Raw genomic sequence first — 21,069 nt, 5'->3', positions numbered from 1 at the left:
AGGCTCTCACCAGTATGAATATTCTGCAGGAGTTCAATATGCTTATTTTAAAATTATAACGATTCCTGAAAAAAAAAGAAAGAATGTAAATCCAGCAGGAACTATTCAGCAAGGCAATTTCTGCTAAAAGTCGGACTCCGTCCACAAATAGTTATACTTATTTGTAGCAGTGTTTTATGCAAGACAAACTACTTATTCTGGAGACTTTATTGCTTGCCTGTATGAAAAAGAGATGGTCCCAACATTTTAGTAAGACAGACATTTGCTTACAATTATTACTACAGAAAGATATTGTCTGATATGAAATGGTTATTCTACGGTTTAACCTCTTTGTAACAGATCCAGCAGAAATTCTAGTAATCCAACGGGACTTGCTGTCCAGATGCACATAATTGTGATGAATGGGTTAAATTTACTCATAGCTTGATACCTGATTACAAATTCAGAGCTGCAGTCATAAAACTGGTCATAATCATAATTGTACTGTACAGAAAGAAAATGTATACTGTCGCTGTTGGGGCAGCCACAACACGCATGGACAGTGCCTCTTTCAAGGGCCAAAAAGCCATTTATTAAACAAAGCAGCCTCTTTTATACACCTTTTGTATGTTGTCATTTGTGTTACAGATTCATTGGCTACTAAACTACTACAATAGACTCATTGGCTATTATTAACTTCAATATACTACCATTGGCTACCTATAGAATAAGCATTCAAGCATTCAGAAAAATAACAGGTGCAGATATATTGCTGTTTTCTCCTTCTACTGTTTAGCTTTCTTGCTTCTCTTGATACTACGTTCTCATGGGCAAAAACTAATTGTTTTTCTTCTCACGCACTTTTCTCACAGTCCTTCTCTAGCTGAAGTAACAGGCCTGAGCCTAATTTTAGAAAGGCAGCAAGGCCTTCATTTAATAAGGTTTTACTTGAATGCCACAGTATACAAGAGTTTTGTTTCTAGCATCTGGAAAATATTCAGAACATATGCCATTATTACTTATTACAGCATTATGTCATGCTTATAAAATATTAGCGTGCTGACTAATTATAGAATATAATCAAATCTATTACAGTCAGTCATAGACAGACAGTCTACTTGTTTGGATTATGATTATCCATTTTCTTCTACTGGGAAAAAAGAGTAGAAGTATTGATATTCATATCTGAGAGATTCATAGTTAGTTAACAAACACAAATGAGAGGATGATGCAAATTTAGTTGTATTTAAAGACTATTAGTAATACAGACAGTTCCTGAAACTTCTTTGCATTGGTTAAATTTTTTGTAAACTTTAAAATTGAGACAGCAATCTGGCTTTGTTTATTTTTGAGAATGAACATAAAGAGTTTCATTAAGAATAGCAGCACTGCTCATCCAAGAGAAGATATGTCAATCACATAAAAATAAGAAATCTGCATAATATATTAGCTTTTTCTGTTTTGAAGGAGCAATAAGTGATGAATAACTTGAGAGAGCCATCAAAGTAGTTTGACTTCAGAACTCAGCTGAGTATCCAAGGAGTCAGTTTCAACAGTTTTATAATGGGATCAGGTAAATATTTAGCATCTACTCTTGTGAGAGCATAAATTTCATGTCCAAGAGAGAGCTTTGTGGATGTTTGCTCAGTGCTCTCATCTTCCCCATAGAAGAATGAGAATAAAATAATAATTACGTATGAATGTAATACAAGCTGCACATTCAATCAAGTCCCCTAAGCAAACTAATGCATGTAAGAAAAAACAAGAAATTAATTTCCACACAAAGATTTTGCTCATGACTTTCACAAATTATAGATTACTCCACTTGATTAAGCTGTTCCTATATTAATAATGTTGTAGCAGACAGCAAAAAAAAGCAAAAGTTTTGCCAAAACAACTTGTAACATTATTTAAATGTTTTAAATGCTTGCCACTATTATCAACTTTTCTTCAAATCCTTTCCCTACTAATCTTAGATTAGCAAACATAAGCAGGTGTGTGCCTTGATGAGAGGAACCCCTTCAACCGTGTCCTTGATGAGAGGAACCCCTGTAACTGTGTCCTCACCATTTAAAAAGGATGCTAAGGTACTTGAATGCATTCCAAGAAGGGCAGCGAAGATGGTGAAGGGACTGGAAGACAGAGAGCCAGAAGGAGCCAGGGCACAAGCACAGTAGGCAGGAACAGAGCCAAAGGGACCCAGGGGAGCCCTGACAAGGGCTGTACTCAGTTTTACTGAGGACAAGAAGCAACGCCTGGGAGCCACCCCTGGGCCCACCCTGGGAGTCTAGAAAGCTTCCTCACACACAAGATGGGAGGCACGAAGGCAGCAGGCACCTGACCAAAATGGTCCAAAGGAGGCTGAGGGCTGTGTGTGCAGCAGAGGAAGGCAAAAGGTGCTGCAGGGCACAAGATGGGGCATGCCTGTCTTCATGGGGCATGAGCAGCAGGCAGCAACCTGTCCAAGAGGGCCCAGTGGAGACCTTACCATCACATGCTCAATGCTGCAGAGGAAGGCAAAAAAGGACCACCAAGGTCCAGTGTCAGTCTGATCCAGTGGAAAATTCCTTCCTGACCCCATAGGTGATAATCAACTATTCCCTGAACATATGAGTAAGACCTGCCTCCTCATCCCACACATTGGGCACACCTCCCAGGAGATGCCCAACTTCTAGTCTGGATCCATGTCAGGGCCTTCCAAGAATGAACAAATGCCCTTTGGTATTTGCAAGGTATCTTGCTACCTACTTGGTAGCAAGAATCCTTTCTGCACCTGGAAGGACACCACTGCTCCAAAGTGGTGCTCCAAAGCACTGGGATCCCTTGCAACACCTCTGCAACTCTTTTCTTATGACTGCTGCCCCTGGCTCCACACAGAGTATGAGGACAGTCAGTTCTGGAGTACTCCTTAAAAGGCATTTCCTTTGTGTTGCCATCGCTATCCAGCTGAAAAAAGATTTCAGACCCTCAGATGAGCTTAGAAGGGGACCCTGCTGGGAGCTAGTTTTGCAGTGGAGCCCCTCCAGAAGACTTGTCCAGCCTCCAGTTCTCCTCCCTCAGCTTCAAGGGATTCTACCAGCTCCTCAAGGACTTCTCTCTGATGTATTTGGGCTTGTTCCAGGCCAACTATAGCAGTGGGAGATGGGAAGATGCTCCCTTTTATCCTGCTCCAGGGCACGGTGACTGTGGTATTGCAGGATGGTGGCACTATGCCACAAGTGTGACAGGGTCCTCCATTCACAATTCCACTTGCAACAGCCCCATCCTCCACCCAGCATCCTTCAGAGGATGACCTTTGGGATGCTGGCCCCAAGGCAGTCACTGTGACAAGAGGCCCAGAGTGTTGTCCCTGCCCTTGGTGACCATGCACTGGGCACAGCTGCTGGGTGACAATGGTGCATTCTCTGCCACTTGGCTCCCAAGAACAAACCCTGTGCTGTTACCTTTCTTTCAGGCCATGGAGGAAAACAATCATGCAGTTCTGAGACTACCTCTATTATCTATCAAGTTATCCATAACTCTGCATTACATCCTCCTCCTCCTCTCCTCAGTATACCTAAATGTTTACTGGCTTAGCTCTTGTTGTAGCACGAACAAGTATTTATCATGAATAAATAATCCACTTTCTCAAGAAAATTATTTCAGTAGCCTAAATTTTTAAATAATAATAAAAAACAAAGATATTAGTAATCCTTAGAGTTAAAATGAGAGATTTTTTTCCTCTCTGTGCGGAGCTTATATGGGACAAAATACAAGACAAAGAACAATTGAGGATTTTCTGAAATATCAAAATATTCAGGTATACAGCTACAAGATGATGTACAACTAACACAGTTACTTGAAAGAATCTCATAAGAACATTATTGACTATTGTAACCTGTGTAATATAGGGTAAAGTGAAAAAAAACCATGGCAAAGGCATAAGAATAAAATAGCACTCAAACCATTTGCATCTCAAACTATTCTGACTTGTTTAAAGAGTTACTGATTTCACTATATAGTTATTTAACAATCTGGGTCATTAGTCATATTGTTCCACACAGGGAACCTCACAGGTTTTCACCTTCTGTCCATGCAGTCCTACTACATCCCCTGGTGCTGCTTTTTTCTCTTTTTTTGAAGCTTCCCTGATCTAATCACCATTTTATTCTGTCTTTCTCTGGTTCTCTTGGAGAGTCCTGTTCTAATGACAGCTGGAAGGTCTGGCCAATTTCTCAATGATACCAAAGTACTGCATAGACTCTGTTAAATTTTGCAAAAATATTTCCATCTGTGTGCAGGGAACACGGTTTAACACATGGAAAACCCCAGTTTATTCAATTTTTAATGTTTCTTATGCTTTCTTTTCCCCAATTTTTACAATGTTTCTCCCATCCCCTATTTTGAGAATGGAGATTTTTTCATGGTAAAAAAACATTGCAAAAAACTAAGATATACTGCAGAAAGAAAGCTAATGAAACTATTCCTATTTTGTGGTTAGCTCTGTAGAGTTTGTAATCTCCAAGCTGTCTACTGATCTGTGTTAATAATACGGCAGTTGTCACACTCTGGCACATAATGGACAAGTGCCACAGTATTAAAAGCATTGTCAACTGAGGTATAATCTCTGCCTACAAAGTCACTTTTCTGGACTGAGACGGATTATTATGTAAATGCACTTGAATCTCTCTCATTGAAAGGCAGCTTTCACCTCCATTTCCACATAAAAAGTTTGTATGGTTACAAGGAGACCTGGGGAGAAGAGGAGAGTGAGAAGGCACATGCAGGAAGTGTCTTCCAGCCATATGGCCAGGAATATCTGCAGGTTGAAGCCATGGTATAGTTTCAGCCCTTTCCCAGTCATATATAACTTCCTTTTTGTGAATTTGTGTTGGAAATAATGGCAAAGCAGGGTTTGCTTCCAGCCAGGACATTCTTATATCATCTACTCCTCATGCAGAAACTGCTGGATGATGTCTGCTTGTCTGTCTCACTACTGAACTGGCAGAGGGAGGGGAAGAAGAGCGAGGAAGGGCAGAATTCTAATGTCTGTGTAAAGATCCAGAAATGAAGAATTTAATACTATTTGCAATTAGGAATTTTAACACCAAAGAAATTTTGTCTTGCTGCCAGTAATACAGTGGCCATCTTTATGTACCAATATGCTTGCTGTGCTTTGTTATTTGGATGAATTACTTCAAACTATGATTGGCAATCCCATAGTTTACAGAATGTGGCTCTATGGGATTAAAGCCAAATGCTGGCACTCTGTCATACAGAATGTATCCCCACAGCAGGTAAGCAATAATCATCCAGAAATGTTCTCCTGCACGTATCTGATTACTTAAATTAATCTTTAATGTGAAATTATTCTCAAAAACTGGCATCTAATTTGTCTCACTCTGTTACAGAGGGAATCACACTGTTTACACATTCATAAAATACCAGAAACAGCTACATGAAAATTTTTCATTTCCACCCCCATTTTTTCACATGGCACACAGAAATTTTCATTAAAATTGGCTTATGTGCTGTGTAATCTCCAATGGCAGATTTGACACTGTATTTTGAAATCATTTTAGTGTTTCCTCATTGTTATTTTGTGATTAAAATCCATAATTCCAGCCATAATAAAGTAAGGAAAGCTTTAGAATTCTCCGAGACTGCTGGGATAAATTAGTTGTGAGTAATAATTTCCATTCAAAGTCCTGTGCTTAAATCTGAAAGTACAACAGTACCATCTGGACTGTAACAACAGGTTAGGTTGTTAATGTTAAGTAAAAGAAGGCGCATAGGGACCTGTGCTGCCACAAGCAACGCAGCACGTGGATCACTGTGGCAACAATGCAACTTCCTTTCCTAATGCAATTATAGGTCATTAAGAGACAGAAATAGGGATGATTATTTTTTTTTCTCAGTAGCATTTTCACGGCCTGTAATTATACATACCTGCATGAAATTATATGCATTTATACTATTTAATCACTGGTAAAAAGAGAATGTTCCTTAGCTTTGGTGTTCCCCTGTAATTAGATCTCAGCTTGCAATCTTTACAATAAAAAAATGCTCATGTGAGGAAGGGGAGACAAAATAAAAAGGCACTGTTTTAACACTTGGGTCTCCCAAGTACAAGCATAATACTCTAACATGACTATTCTTTTCACATTTTTCAAAACTGCTGGAAACAAAATGCAGAAACCTTTTCCATATCAGGCCAGCATTTAGCTCGGCAGAACCTGGGACTTTGGAAAGAGTTACCCTCAGGCAGGTGCAGCCCAAGAATTCAACAAATCCTCAGTACCTTTTGTTATGTTCTTATGGAGAAAACTTTCCCCTCATCACTAACCACTCTGACTAATGATGAAAAATGCCACCATTTACAACTTCACCTTTTGTGCCCTGAACCAAATGGCTGAAGCCTGCATTAAGAATCATTCAATGTGACAGCTTATCTTGTTGCCCAGTCGGGGTCTTTACTGAAGTGTGGCTATGAGAGCAATTTCCATGTTGATGATCATGGCTGAAGCCTTTACGATTCAGATCCAAACTAGTTTAAAAAAGCAGGAGGATCCCACGATGACAAGCCACAAGTATCTTCCCCTTTCAAAGGAAGTGAAATTGAGATGATACAGAGCACACATGGTACTTGGATTCCTTGAAAGAAAGCCACATATGTTATATATAATGGCATATTGTAGCAGAAGTGCTTGCAAACCCTTATTTGTGGATACTAATAACACAGCCATGAAAATCCAGCCTAGATATTGGCATTGTTGCTACACAGCCAAAGGGTTTGTTCTAAAGGGCAAATTAAGGAGAAATAAACTTGATCATGGGAAAACAACAAACTTGATTACATCTCAATCATTGAAAAAAACAACGCCAACCCAAGAAACTTCTTTTGATACTATTCTAATTTCCTGTGACTATTCAATTGCTGCTCTGCTTGCAACATTATCTTCCTATGCTTAAAACCCGTAAATGTGAGACATACAGCTTTAATTTTTATGAGGATGATATCAACATCCAAGGTGGCAGAGGAGAGAAACAGAGTTAGAACATGTTCTCTTATATTAAGAAAACATACATATGGAAGCATAGATAAAACACTTTTTTATTTATGCCAAACTCTGTTATGAATACAGATGTTTATATAAATAGATAATAAACCTAATATATAATACACAAAAATATAGAAAGCATAATATATTTATAATATTTTCATATTATAAAAGGCCACTATATATTATTTTTATGTGGCATGTGGCATAATATATGAACTATTTGAATGTATATTATGTGTTATAAAATAAAATACCTTCTAAACAGTAAGTTCAATAAGAAGTTAACTTCCAAAATAAGCTGCTTTACATATAGGAAACCTTAAGTCTTGTATTTCATAAATGTATTGTAAAGCTCTGATGCTAATTAGCTTACATTGTAAGTTACTTGTAATTACATTACAATACATTTCAAAACCTTAATTCTTATTAATTTACCTATAATAATGGCATTATTTTTAGTAGAAACTTGCATAAGTGGGTTCAATCATTGAGATAAATACAAATCGTTGCATAAGTGGGTTCAATCATTGAGATAAATACAAATCGTTGCATAAGCTTAAATTCATCCATTGGAGGAAAAGCAGAGACTTAAATAGCTGTATCTTCATGGCCTTTCTTTCAAGTCAGTTTACATTTCCAAACCCAAATATTCAAAATAAAATCAAGTAATTCAAACTGACAAATACTGACCACAGAAGTTGTTTTTAATTTCACATGTATGTGAGAAGACAGAACAAACTTCATCCCTATGACAGCAGCTTGTCACATGCTCTTTTCATTATGACTTCAACCTTCAACAGGTCCACGAGGAGAATCAATATAAAATGCCTGACTTGCCAGAGCACCTCACTGGTACACCACAAAGCATGTCCTTTAACACTGAGATTACTACAGTGGTATACTGGGTCTGGCTGGGATGGAATTACTCAATTAATCTTCTTCCCAGCAGCCCACAGGCGTTGTGTTTCCCAGCTGTGGCTAAAACCATGCTGGTACCAGACCACTGTTTGGCTGCTGCTGGACAGCACTTGTCCAGAAGCATCAAGGCTTCTCTCCATACCCTTCCCCTTAAAGACCAGGAGGAGGGGTGGGTAAAGGTTAGACAAGGACATAGCTGGGGTAGCTGAGCCAAACTGATCATGGGAAAGCCCATACTGTACAACATCATGCCCAGCAATAAAAATTCAGGGAATGGAAGAGGAAAGGAGTGTATTCAGTGTTATGGAGTTTCTCTTCCAAAACAAACACTACATGTGCTGAGGCCCTGCTTTCCTGAGAGCAGCTGGACATTTGCTTACTGATGCAAAGTAGTGAACAAATTTCTGGTTTTGCTTTGCTTGCATGTGCAGCTTTTCTTATTAAATTGCCTTCTTAATCCACCGGTCTTTTTCCCTTTCTTCTGTTTTTCTCCCCATCCCTCAGGAGAAGGAAGAGAGCTAAAGGTAGGGTGGGTGTTTGGCTGCCAGCCATGGTCAACCTACCACAACTCATTTAGTGCAAATGGATGCCTACATTTCAGGAACAGAAGGCATTTTGCAAGACCAAAGCAGCATGTTGTATTTTGTTTTTTTCACACTAGCATCTATCTCTTTGAGAGTCTCTTAAATTAAAATAGGAAATGAAAAGCACATGAATTTCTTTACCGAAACTATGCAGATATTTGCTGATGGTATCCCAAATCACTGAGCCAGTAGAATTCCTATCCTTGAGATATACAAAGCTCAAGTGGACATGGCCCTGAGTAACCCGATGTAGCTTTGAAGTTGGCCCTGCATTTAGAGGGTGGCATGAACTCCAGTAGTTGGTTGTTACCAGAATTATTCTAGGGTTCTGTGATCTAGTACTCTTTGCTTCTTTCAGAGCACTATTTGAAAAACCCATTTTCAGCTTTCCAGCAGGCTTGCAATGGCTTTAATGTACAGGTAATTTTCATGATAAGCCAAGCTGCCTGTATGCAGGATTTGGGCTACTTGTTCTTTCTGTCTTTCCTAGTATTGTCTTTTTTCCACCAACAAAGAAGCCATTAATCAGAAGCAACATAAAAGAAATACAGGTAAGTGGCTTAAAAGGTAGTGCCAAAGTGAAAGGCTGCCCTAATTCTCAGTTACTCTTCTCAGACTGGAAAAAACCAAACCCAGTAAGCATTATTTTAATTAAGTTTGAGCATTTATTACATCACTGATGTGCAAGCTTGTGGACCTGGTTTAGTTCTCTGAGGAACACAGGCAAGCCAGAAGGGGCTGCAGCCAGGAGCCACAACTTCTAGTTGCAAACAGGTCTCCATCAGAGTCATCCAAGAAACAGACAAAATGTGTGAGGAGTTTCCTCTATTCAAGGCATATAGGCTGAGCCTGGCTTATGAGAATTTTTCACCTCCTCCTCTGCTGGTAAGTGGGGAGATTTGAGAGTTGCTTTCCACTGCACCCTACACAGTCTACAATTTAAAGCCATCATCTGCATCATCTAAGCATGGTTCCCACTCATAAAAAGGTAGGGCCACCTTGACATGATCACTGGCAGTGTCAAGACCATCTTCTCTGGATCAGTGTATATTTTCAGAATATGAAGGACATATCAGTGTATCAGAGTATGGGTGATCTCTCCACAACTTACCTGTCAATAATGGCACACATGTCAATGGTGACATTGGCAAAGCTTCCCAGCTTGCCTTGCTCCACTGCATGCAAATCCACCAGCTGATCATCAACATGAATACTCTGCATGCATCCTTGAAAAGAATGCTCGAATAGAGAATAATCCGAGTCATTCATCTGTACAGGAAACCCTGTAGAGAAGCAAAATAAAGAGCATTATTAGCCTCACCTACTATTACTTAAGACAGGATTTTTTCAAGGAGCGACATGTTTCCTAGATGACGGAAGAAAAAAGTCAACATGGTAAGGAAATATTATAAAGTTATTAATTTACATTGCAATGTTATTGATTTTAGTAATTGTTAACTACCTGAAAGAATTTATACAGTACAGCTGATGATTCATTAATTTTTGTCTGAAGGATGGAAGTCTTCTGCTGTCTTCTCCTCTGGTCCTCTACTGCTGTATCTCATTCCTTCTTTCTCATACAAATATTATTGGAATAGGAAAAGGATTTATCTCCTAACTGTATTTTAGAACCCACATTTTAATTTCTTTGATTTTTCTGACTAAAAATGCAGCCATGAAGTGAATTTCCAGTTCAGCCTTCTCTAGAACTAGGCTTCCACTCATTGTCACTTTGTCTTTTGTTCATGAGCAAAGAATACTTGTGCTAGAATATGTCTGTAAACTTGAAAATAATCCTGAAATCTAATGTCCTGGATCACTTCTGATCAATCTGAGGACATTCTGTAGTATTTCCAGTTTCACTCCGAATACATTCATTTTCTTGCCTGTTTGAAGGTAGTTTATAAGAGATGAGAATGACTTAGTGTCTGGCTCAGGCTAAAAGGCAGGGAGACAGAGCATGTTTTTATGCAACTGTTTAACTGAATGCCCTTCAGAAGTGAACGTGTCAATTTACTTGAGAAAAATGTCCTTCATAAGACAGCAGAGAGCCTCATTCACTACTTATAAATCTTTAACAATGTACTCCCTGAAAAAGACAGAATCCATTTAGGGTGGGAGCAGGAAGGAAGAAAGGAGGGTAACAAGAGTTTGTTGAAAAGAAAAGAAGGTAAAGAAGGTAAAAAGCCTGAAAAATGCATAATGGTTTTGCAGATTTCAGCTAGATAGATGACCAGCCATGCAGTACTTGTCTGACAAGGATAAAAGATTGTACACATTTGCTTTGGTAGCTAAGACAGATTTTACAGCTTCCATTCCTTCTCCCACTTTTCTATCCACCTTGCCAATCTCCAATGCCTTATGCCCTCTTCAATAGCATTTGTGGAGACAGGAGAATAACATTATCAAACTGACATTATTTGAACAGTGGCAGAAAAAAAGTAATGAACATAATTTTAAATTCTGTTCCTGAATACAGTTTATCACATACCACATAAATGAATTGGCTGAAAAAGAGGGCAACAAGCAGAGAAACAAGCAAAAGGTGCTTGAAGTCACATGATGCCTTATATGGCACCTATTACTAAAGAACCCACAACTAGTTACATAAAGTCTTTGCCAAAATCTAATTTAAATATATTTTAACTAAAAGGCTTTGCCAGAAATTTCATATCATCATTAATGCTTTTTAAAATTTTCTAAAGTGACCCTGCCCATCAGCTAAATTTACGTCTGGTAGCTTCTAAATTTCCCTGACTCCAGTAAGCACTCACTTCAGAGTTCACTGGTGGTGGCACAGAGTTAATCAGGGATGCTATAGTAATTAAGCTGAGACAACACTAAAAGTTAGTTCTGACAGGTTCCTCAAGAAGCTGGGCTTGCCTTGAGGTTGTATCACCTTTGGACTAAAATTCTGACACTATTTCAGGGAGCTGTAAACTGCTATGAGACAGATAAATAACCCCATCACAATAACACATATTTGATGGAGAAAGAAAAGCTCCTTGGGAATCCCCCAAATGCCTAACTAGTGCATAATAACCTCATCAGACCAAATGCCATGCCCCAAAACAAACAAACAAACAAGCAAACAAAAGTGCTAATCCTGGACTGTTGGAATTGTTATTTTGGACAGGCAGAAGAACCAAGTTGTAGGGACATGACCTATATTGTCTTCCCAGCATGGGCATTGGCTAGTGACTTGTCTGATGAAAAGAGGACAGGGCTTTCAGAAACCTGCCTTCTACTTTTTTTAAGTTGTTCTTTCTAGTGACTGGTTAAACTGATTTATGTGAGGCTTAACAGCCAACAGTAGAGAGAGACAAAAGTGAAAGTTAGTTCTGCGTTGTTTGGTGGACGCAAGCACAATATTTGCATGTTCCTACCAGGCACTTTCCCCATTTATATTTCAACAGGTCACTCTTTCAGTATAATTGTCTGTTTCTAAACTGTCACTGAATCCGAGAACTCCTCCCAAGCAAGAATCCCCAAACTAACACAAAGCACATGGTCATTTAGATCTTTAGCGCAGCAGCAAAGCAGGGCATGAAACCTGCATATCACCTTTGAGTTCAGAGCACTTTGGTAATTCCTTTGGTTTAAATATTAAATTCAAGGTTACCAACACTGGGGTAAACAATAACATTCATGAAAACCTTGCAAAGCCAAGGAAACTATACAGATATATCTGAATATAATGAAAGATTATCCACCATCCTACAAACACTAACTGAAAAATAAGATCAAAACTGAGAGCCACTATTCACTGTTCACGTCAAAAAGAGTATGAGCCAAATATCTGAGTGAAAAATGTATTATTAGATTCAACAATTTGGGACCATTCAAGAACTAACTACAGCGGTATTTCAGTACGTGATTCTCAGCTTCACTGCATCTGAAGTATGCACTATATTAGTGCACAGCTATTATTGCTCTCTGGGACACATTCTGCAGTTTACTAGTGGTTGAACCTGCAAACAGAAAAGTGGCAGCTGGTTCCTCAGCCTCAGTGGAGACCCCATGTCCTTGGGCTTACTGGCTGGAACAGGAGAGAGTTGTGGTATGGAGTGGCTGGAAGTGGCAGCTGCTCCTAACCTAACTACATAAATCAAGCTTTTCTCTATTATCCAAGAGTGGTTTACACTGAGTGTTAATCATCTTGGGATTCTGAATTTTTCTGTATCTGTCAATGGATGAAGACTATAACTTTCTCATGCAAATGTCTTTGTTTGCCTGTCTTGCTGCTATTCCCTTTTGCTGTTTCTAGTCATGTAAGAAACTGGAAGAGGCGGGATTTTTACGCACTAGTACAGCACATTTCATAATATGTCTGTGGGGCTGACTGAGTGTCAAAGCATTTCAGTCATGCTATAGTATAACAGATAGTTATGCTAAGAGATAATTTCAAAAAACAATTCACATTCCACATGGAGTGGAAAAATGGTTTTTTCAACCATATGCTTCTCACAAAGAAGAAAAGCAACTAGATAAGCCTTACCTACATTATTTTTGAACTACCAGGTATACAGTCTAATGTCCATTAATTTTGGTGAGACCTGGACATTTAAGACTATACTGGTCAGAATCATTTGGGACGAAGCTTCTGCCTCAAATGCAAACCTCAAAATGACCTAGTACCTTGTGGTTGTTAATTCAATACACAAGACAATGCCTTCCCCTTCCAGATCCCCATTATTGAGACATGATTCACTTCCTCATCCTTCCCACAGTGAAAGAAATTTTAAATAAATGAAGTTCTCTAACTAAAGCTGACAGTAATGCTGACACTAGGAAGGCTAAGTAATGGATGAACAATTTGGACAGCACTTCATTGATCTTGTTGACAAGAAAGTGTGTACATTTTCAAAATGCACATAAAATTCAGTTTGCACAGTTCAAAACAATGTCCATGCTTATGATTAAAAATGCAACTTAAAGTCAGGTAGACTCCATTATCTTGTAATTTCTACAACTTTCTGACATACAAATCTGTATATTATCATTTTATTTTCCACATTTTAAGCCCACAAAGAGAGGTATTATCTTGCAAAGACATGGATTAAATCTGAATTTTCTCATGTTCAAGAAGATTTGTTTCCAGGACTTCATTCTAATTACTAAACACAAAAAAGCCAAATTCTAGATCCAGATCCTGATCTTAGTTCAAACTTTCAAAAAAAATCAGAAAAGCTAGAGTTTAAATTAATGCTATTTTCTGTGTTAGAAGTCACTTTAATATAATAAATGAATTAAATAAATTAAGTACAATAAAACACCTATGAAATTAAAAACATATTCCTTTTCCAGTGTCAAGATCTATTATGTCTCTTTTAGTATCAGCTAAAGGTTCTACCAAAGGCATTACAAAAAAGGAAGTTGAAGGAAGAATACATTCAGGTTCATGTTATAATAACAGAAGAACATATAGTCAGAACATCTGATGCACTACTTGCTTCTGAGATCTGACCTAAGAATGAAATATCATAGTAGAGTCTGGATGTACAATCAGAGATTATTTTGTATCCCTATATAATCCCTCAGATTTTCTTTGGAATGTAATACAAATTCTATTGTACCAAGAAGACAGCTTTTCTCTATGGCATTATAGGTTTTTTTCCTTTTGTTTTATTTGTAAGCTAATGATAGGCCAATGATTGCATACGGATGGTACTTGGTATTTTACTTCTTTAATAGAAAAAATATACTTCATTAAAAAAAAAGTAACTATTATCTTAACTATCTAACGGGTAATCCATATTGTTTTCAACTAGTTGCACAGGTAGCTGCAGGATATAGTAATCAATAGAAAAACTGGCTGACTTCAAGTCTGACAGTGATTTTTATTTGTAGGGTATTTCAAGTATATGCCCAGGACCCCTGCTATGCAGAATGAGAGAAAGGAAACAAAATTCTTTATCTGTCAGTATAAATAACAGTGCATTCTCATTGAAGGGTCAAGTAATCACATTTTCTATATATATCAAACAGAGTTAAAAGATGAACAAAACTCCAATTCAATGCCTAACAATGTACTTAGATTGAAGGTATAGCTGATGTTTCACATATTAATAAATAGGAATAGACACTGAAAGAAAAGCTTGATCCACCTACTAATCCAGATTTACTGTAGTATTTTATCCTTGTTTTAGTCAGACCAGAGTGGAGCCCTAAGTGTCAACTGGAAAATAGGCAGTAACTTTGGAAAACTAGAAAATTACTGCTCCAAGAGCATGAAATAAACTAAACAAATTGCAGAAAGGATGGACAGCATGAATTAAAATTGAATATTTGTTTTCAATTTTTGCATTTTTGCAAAGATTTTTTTATTTTTAACTGTATTTGTCTTTCTGTATTAGGGAATAGGAGGACTAAGGGTGGAGTTTGCAATGAGATTTGGATTTAGCAACAGTAAGATCTTTTCTGATAATCATAGAATCATATAATGATGAAAATAAATATGAAAATAAACATGTCTTTATCATCTTTCAGCTTTGTGGAATGTAAAAAGACAAACAAGAATAGGGACTTCAATTTGTCTCTGTGTGTTTGAAAGTCACCAACTTCTCAAATAAGTCATTTTCTAATAAATTAATCTTTACTTTGCTCTCACTGTTGTGTTTATGGAAATATAGAGGTTGATAGCAAGGCAGCGCATTCTGTCCTGAAAAATCCTAGTTACTAACCTAGGAAGCCCAAATATACAGAAATATACACAGAAAAAACAGAGTTTAATAATGCTGGGGTTTAGAACAAGAAAATGATGTGCTTCTAGCACTCCTGGGGCATACATGACCCCCTTGGTAAAAGAAGCTAGCATTAATGAAGTCTCTGGTGGACTTCTCAGTGCATTGTACACTGATTCAGTACCCACAAGTTCTTGATAGATAGAATGTTTAAAAAGAAGCTTCTAAGACCTCTCTGCTTGAGGAATGAAGAATACTAATGCTGCACTACAGATTTCCTTTATTGTGTATTATTAGAGAAATTCAAGGGTTATGTGACCAAGCCATAGATACAGGTAATGTAGAGCATAATAGGTTATCTGAACACGTAATTATACTGGCATTGTTTATAAGTAGTCATCGAAGAAAGAAACAGGCAGATAAGAAAAAGTCCAAAAGATACTCAGGTGATAACAGCAGAGCAACCAGCTGTGAACAGACTATCTTTAAACAACAACACAACTTGCACAAACACTATTTTACAAGATATTAAATGCCTAGGATGATAGCCCAGTAAAGAAGTAGAGGAATACAATTTTGAAGGCACTGACAAAAGCATAAACAAAAGCCAGGCATACTGTCTTTGGTAGCAAACAGGAAAATTGCTGACAGTAACAAGGGAAGGATAAGACTAGAGTATAATTGTCTACCAGCTTTGTTGATTCTGTACTTCTCTCAGATTGCTGTGGACCTTAGTGTGAACAGCAGTGGAGTTCTCAAGAAGAACTCTTTGAGACAATTTTCCAAATGGCTGGCCACAGAACTTAAGGTATTCAAATATATTTGGGACTTCCAATTACTGTTGAAAAATAGTGGGTTTTTAACCCAGGTTACATAGTAATGGTACCAGTTCAGCTGTTTGGAATGAACGGCAGTGGGCACTGAGGTACATCTCACCTTTAAGTATGATATCTCTTTCCTTCCCCTTTTTTTTTCCACGCCAAAAGAACTCTTTTATTTTTAACCTTAGGTAACTACAAATATGCTACCTCTCCTATTTTTAAAGTTATCTCCTGCAAAATATGTATACCATGTCATTCCCAGATAAAGAGATTGTCTGGAAGATTGCAGCCACTCACAGGTCTGTCCCCAGATCACATACCAACTGGACTACACGTTAAAAGAAATCCATGTGCTATATTGGTACTGGGAACAAATTTAAATAATTTAGCAGAACACAAGCATGATTTTCATTCATGAGAAATTACTTCAGCCTTAATAAATACCACAAAGCATCCTGTTTGTTTAAGTTGTTAAACTTCATATGCTAGTTCAAATAATACTGAAATGGAAAAAAAAAATATTTTCTGATAATCCAGAAAGACTTCTATATTCAGAAAATACCTATTAGTGTTCTCACATAAAAATATTTAATGGAAAAAGACCTGTTGCAAACCAGGTGTGATAATAGTCTCTTTGAAAACTGCTGCTGCAGACTTAGCTTGTCTCAGAGCCATAGACCTAAAAAACTCAAACATAAATCAACAGTCACCAAAATATAAGATGAATTATGACTCAAGGTGAAAGAGAACAAATAAAATTATTGCATGAGGTTGGTTTTAACGATTCTGTCTTAGATGTGAAGATGAGCCTATCTCTCCCAGCTCCATGACTCTGCGAAATTTAATGACTTCTCCCTCTTTATGGTTGTCTCTGAAGTTTTTCTGGTTTTCTGTAGGTTGGATAAAAGCAAACATTTGCCCAGATATTTGAGAGTTGAAACAAAACATTCTTGCCTGCTGAGAAAAAAAAAAGACTAAATATTACTATCAGGTTACGGTAGCATCTGTAAGTGAGGAGAATAAGGGTAAAAAATTAAGTAAAATAGTGTCAAAAATACACATAGGTACTAAAATTGATACTTGTTCAAATCACAACAGAAATAAATCAGATATTGTCTACTCAGTGCACAGATAATTTTCCAGGTTTTGACTCGCTCTTCTACTTTCCTTGCATCGTGGTTTTTTGCTTTTTCTCCAGAAACCACTTGATTTTACCAATTATTAAATACTAATTCCTGCCTACTTCAATGGAGTTTGAGAGTATTCAGCCACTAAAGACATAAATAAAGAATCCTCAGGAAAAGTAGAATAAAAGGCAAACAACGAGTTTAAAACAAAAGAGAAAATTTGACATACATTTACTCCTCTACTTAGAAAGTGGCAGTGAAAAAAACAAATGAGGACATTGAGATTGTAATAAAGTTAATATAAATAACACCATTAAATGGGAGACAAATGAAAACCAACCCATATTGTTTGAAAAAATTCACTTACTATGAGACATTTACTATGAGACAGAGCTTTATGCTCTTTGTAGAAAGCCAATTCTGTTTCCTGGCAGAATAACATTTAAATAAATCAACAAAATATTTTTCATATCATCTGACAAATTAAAAACAACAAAAATGTCTTCTGTTGTTTTAAGATGAAGGTTTTATTACCTTTACATGTCAGCTTCCATTAATAAAAATGGTTTACATACGTGGCTGAAAACCTAAAATATGAAAGCAACAAGAGGTCTGTTTTGGAGTAAACTCAAAAGATGACCTGATATTCCTTTTTAGATAATTCTTCAAATAACTTGCAAATAAGAGTAATAGCAGCAAGTTTCAATCATCACTTGCTGACTTGCAGAGAAGAAGTAAGAGCGATCGTTATTACCAGTCTTGGCTAATTTAAGTCAATCTAACACTACTGCAATTTCCATCTTATTTTATAGGATATGATAGAAAATACAGAAAGCCATATAATGATCAAATTGCAGAAAATTTGTACATTACACTACTCATATAATAGGCTTTCTATTTTATAATGAAGAAAATAAATGTACATTAGATTTTCAAAGTTATTGGTATTTCACTTATGAAAAAAATATGCGATGAAGAAAAAAATCTAGATACTGCTCGAGATAATTACAGTTAGGGAGATAGAAGCAGCATAAAATACTCTATCCCTATTTACTGCCTTTGAGTTGTGGAGTGTGGATATTGCACTATTGACATCAATAGCAATTAAATTTAAAATCTTAGCATTACGAACTACAGAATTGATTAACAATTTTTTGCTCTTCTACATTTTCAGTTCATATTAACTTTAAAGACTTATAATAACTTTAAAAACTTGTGACTAAAAAATGTAAAATGGTACTTTTCTTATCAGTTGCATTTTTAAATATCTATTAGATAAAGACAAGAGGAAAGAAAGGAAAGGTAAAGAGGGAAAATTGCATGATCATTCTGACACTTAGAATGTAAACATAGCAATTAGTAGTGATCAGTAGTGCCTGCTATTTTTAATAGACTACCTATGCCATTTGCTTTTATTATGAGATATTTATAAACAGTTCAAATTACATACACATTTGGGCAAATTGGCTGGTTTAACTTAATAAAGTGTTGAACTCAGTGGTAGAATAGAACTTTATATGTGAGGTTTTTTTGGGTTTTGTTTTCTTTTGTTGGTTTTTTTGTGGGCTTTTTTGTGTGTTTTGTTTTGATTTAGTTTTTTAGTTTTTGTTGTTTTCTTGTTTGTTTCTTTTTTGGGAGGTCATGATTTAAAAATATTTAACTTTCTTGTTCCTATTTAGAAACACAAATGTAGAAATAGATTGCCAGTAAATTGTCTTTCCAAATTTAAAGAAAAATATCAGAGCAACTCTACAATGTAAATGCACACATTGTTTCCTTTCTGAATCTGAACTAATTTATCTGTAGCACATAATTTGTTATTATTTCAAGTGAAAAGTTAGCAACCCTTAAAACTGTTGTAAGTCAAGACCACTCACATAGCAGTATATAGTCAACTTATGTTAATATTAGAAAGATATCCACAAAATTAACCAGAATGAAATCTAGGCAAGAATAATAAAAAAAAAAAAATCCATTTTCTGTTATCTCCATAACTCTTTAAAGCTCTTAGGAGTGGGAACATCTCACTAAGCAGAAAGAAACAAGAGTGTATTTCTCTCTTACTGCTAGGACTTGGATGTTGGAAAGGACTACCATTCTGTCATTTTTTTTTTAACTTTTTCTTTTTTTAAATTTATATTCCTCTCAAAAAAAAAAAAAAAAAAACCAAACCAAACCAAAACAACCCAACAACAACCACAAAATCTGATTTTAGAAACTGATCTTTAATCTTGTACAATTAGGAAATTAATGAAAGTTTCCAGCTGTTGAGTTGTGGTGCATTTCTACTTTCTCAGCTCATCCAACCTTTACTCTATTACAAGTCTGATCACTCAAAACAAGGAATATATACAGTAGAGAATTAGTAGAAAGTAAAATACAAAAATTAATTTAACTTCAATCTCTCGTCTTTTTAAATAATTATAAAGAAACAATCAGGCAAATTGTTTTCAAAGAAATGGAATGAAACTTCAAACTTAAATCACAAAATAATCCTTTTTAATTCCCAGGAAAAATATCAAGTCCAATGACGCAAAGGAGATTTCTTAAACACCATGGCTGGCTGTTCAAAAGCACAGCAGGCATAGCAGCAAAGCCTCATAGAGTAGTGACTCAACATAAAGTCAATGAGAGTTTTTTTGAATAACAACTTATGGCACTTAACTGTGATAAATTGCCCTAGCCTTATTAAATCATCTTTTGAAAGTGCTTTAGGATGCATGATATTGATTGACTGACATGCAAAGAAATTATGTTATTTTCTTGAAAGAAAGTTTTTTTTCCTTTTCTTGGAAATATACACTATAAAGTACTAAGGAAAAATAATATTATTGATATACTGCATCCAAGATGGATTTCCTCCTGCCATAATGCTGAATGACTCCTACCAAAATGACTGAAGTAATTCAGTGTGTTAAGGAAAGCTGGGCAAAGAATAATACAGCTGCCCAAGTAGAAAAGGAATCTTAAATTTTAAATTTGTTGGTGGGGGGTTGTGAGTTTTTTTGTAATATTTCTACTCTAAATATTTAAAATATCATAGAAGTTGCAATGTATGAATTTGAAAATATTTATTTTCACTGGGAATTCATCTAAAGTCTTTAGTAGGTATTCAGCAGTTACCTTCCATTGGTATGGACACTGGCTTCTTCAGTGATACCTCAGAGAACATGAAAATAAAGACCAAAAATTACAGTCATTTATGAAAAATAAAATTATAAAATCACAAACTAATTTCATTTTAGGTGATCCAAATTGCTCTTCACAGAATGTCATATTAGGGCAGGTTGCTTAGGGATGTGTCCAGTCCAGTCCACTGAGGATGGAGATTTCAGAATTTCTCTGGTTAAGCTGTACCTATATGAGATGATTTTCATAGCTGTGTGTCCTTGTATTTATGTGTCCAGCGTCTGTTGCCTTTTATTTTCTTATCATGTTCCTCCAAGAAAAGACTGCATCCTTCTGCTCTAACTAAACCCTTGGAGCTTCAACTCCAGCTGAGCTTCGGCTTTCCCAGTTTCAGCTCTGAACAATGGACAATGACTCTATAATCTTCTTGGGTAACCAATCCCTCCTTCTGCCTGGTGTATTTTTGCATTTGAACTATTTTGAGTATTCTCCTTTAGGCTGTAGCTATTGATAGTTTCTTCTAAACAATACAAATTATTGAAACAGGTCTGTTACACTATGTGAGGAGTCCAGAGCTGTATGTACAGCATTAAATTCCAGACGTTTATGTACAAACACTCTTTACTGTCTACTGGGAAAGAACAGGAAAATCAATTAGAATGTAAATTGCCCTACTGTCCACTTCCTTCATATTGTGTCCTTTGCTGGCTGTTAGAGTGTCACTTCACAGTATTGTTTTGGTAGATTTTTGTGGAAATTGAAGCAGGGGATGCAAGAACTGTGGA

At 36.5% G+C, this 21,069-nt stretch overlaps 1 protein-coding gene across 1 annotated transcript in view; it reads right to left on the bottom strand.

Moving 5' to 3' along the window:
- Positions 1-21,069, bottom strand: part of CNTNAP2 (contactin associated protein 2) — a 1,035,266-nt gene that overhangs the window by 390,716 nt on the left and 623,481 nt on the right. The window contains exon 10 of the mRNA XM_042044203.1: positions 9,636-9,807. Within this exon, the coding sequence (XP_041900137.1) occupies positions 9,636-9,807 (172 nt within the window). The remainder of the gene's footprint in view (positions 1-9,635; positions 9,808-21,069) is intronic.

This window comes from Corvus kubaryi, unplaced genomic scaffold (genome assembly GCF_017639235.1).
Source record: "Corvus kubaryi isolate FWS band 111438036 unplaced genomic scaffold, C.kubaryi_AGA036_p1.0 37398, whole genome shotgun sequence".
NCBI classification, from domain to species: domain Eukaryota; kingdom Metazoa; phylum Chordata; class Aves; order Passeriformes; family Corvidae; genus Corvus; species Corvus kubaryi.
Note: the sequence above shows the minus strand (reverse complement) of the source record. Positions and strands in the feature narration are given on the sequence as shown.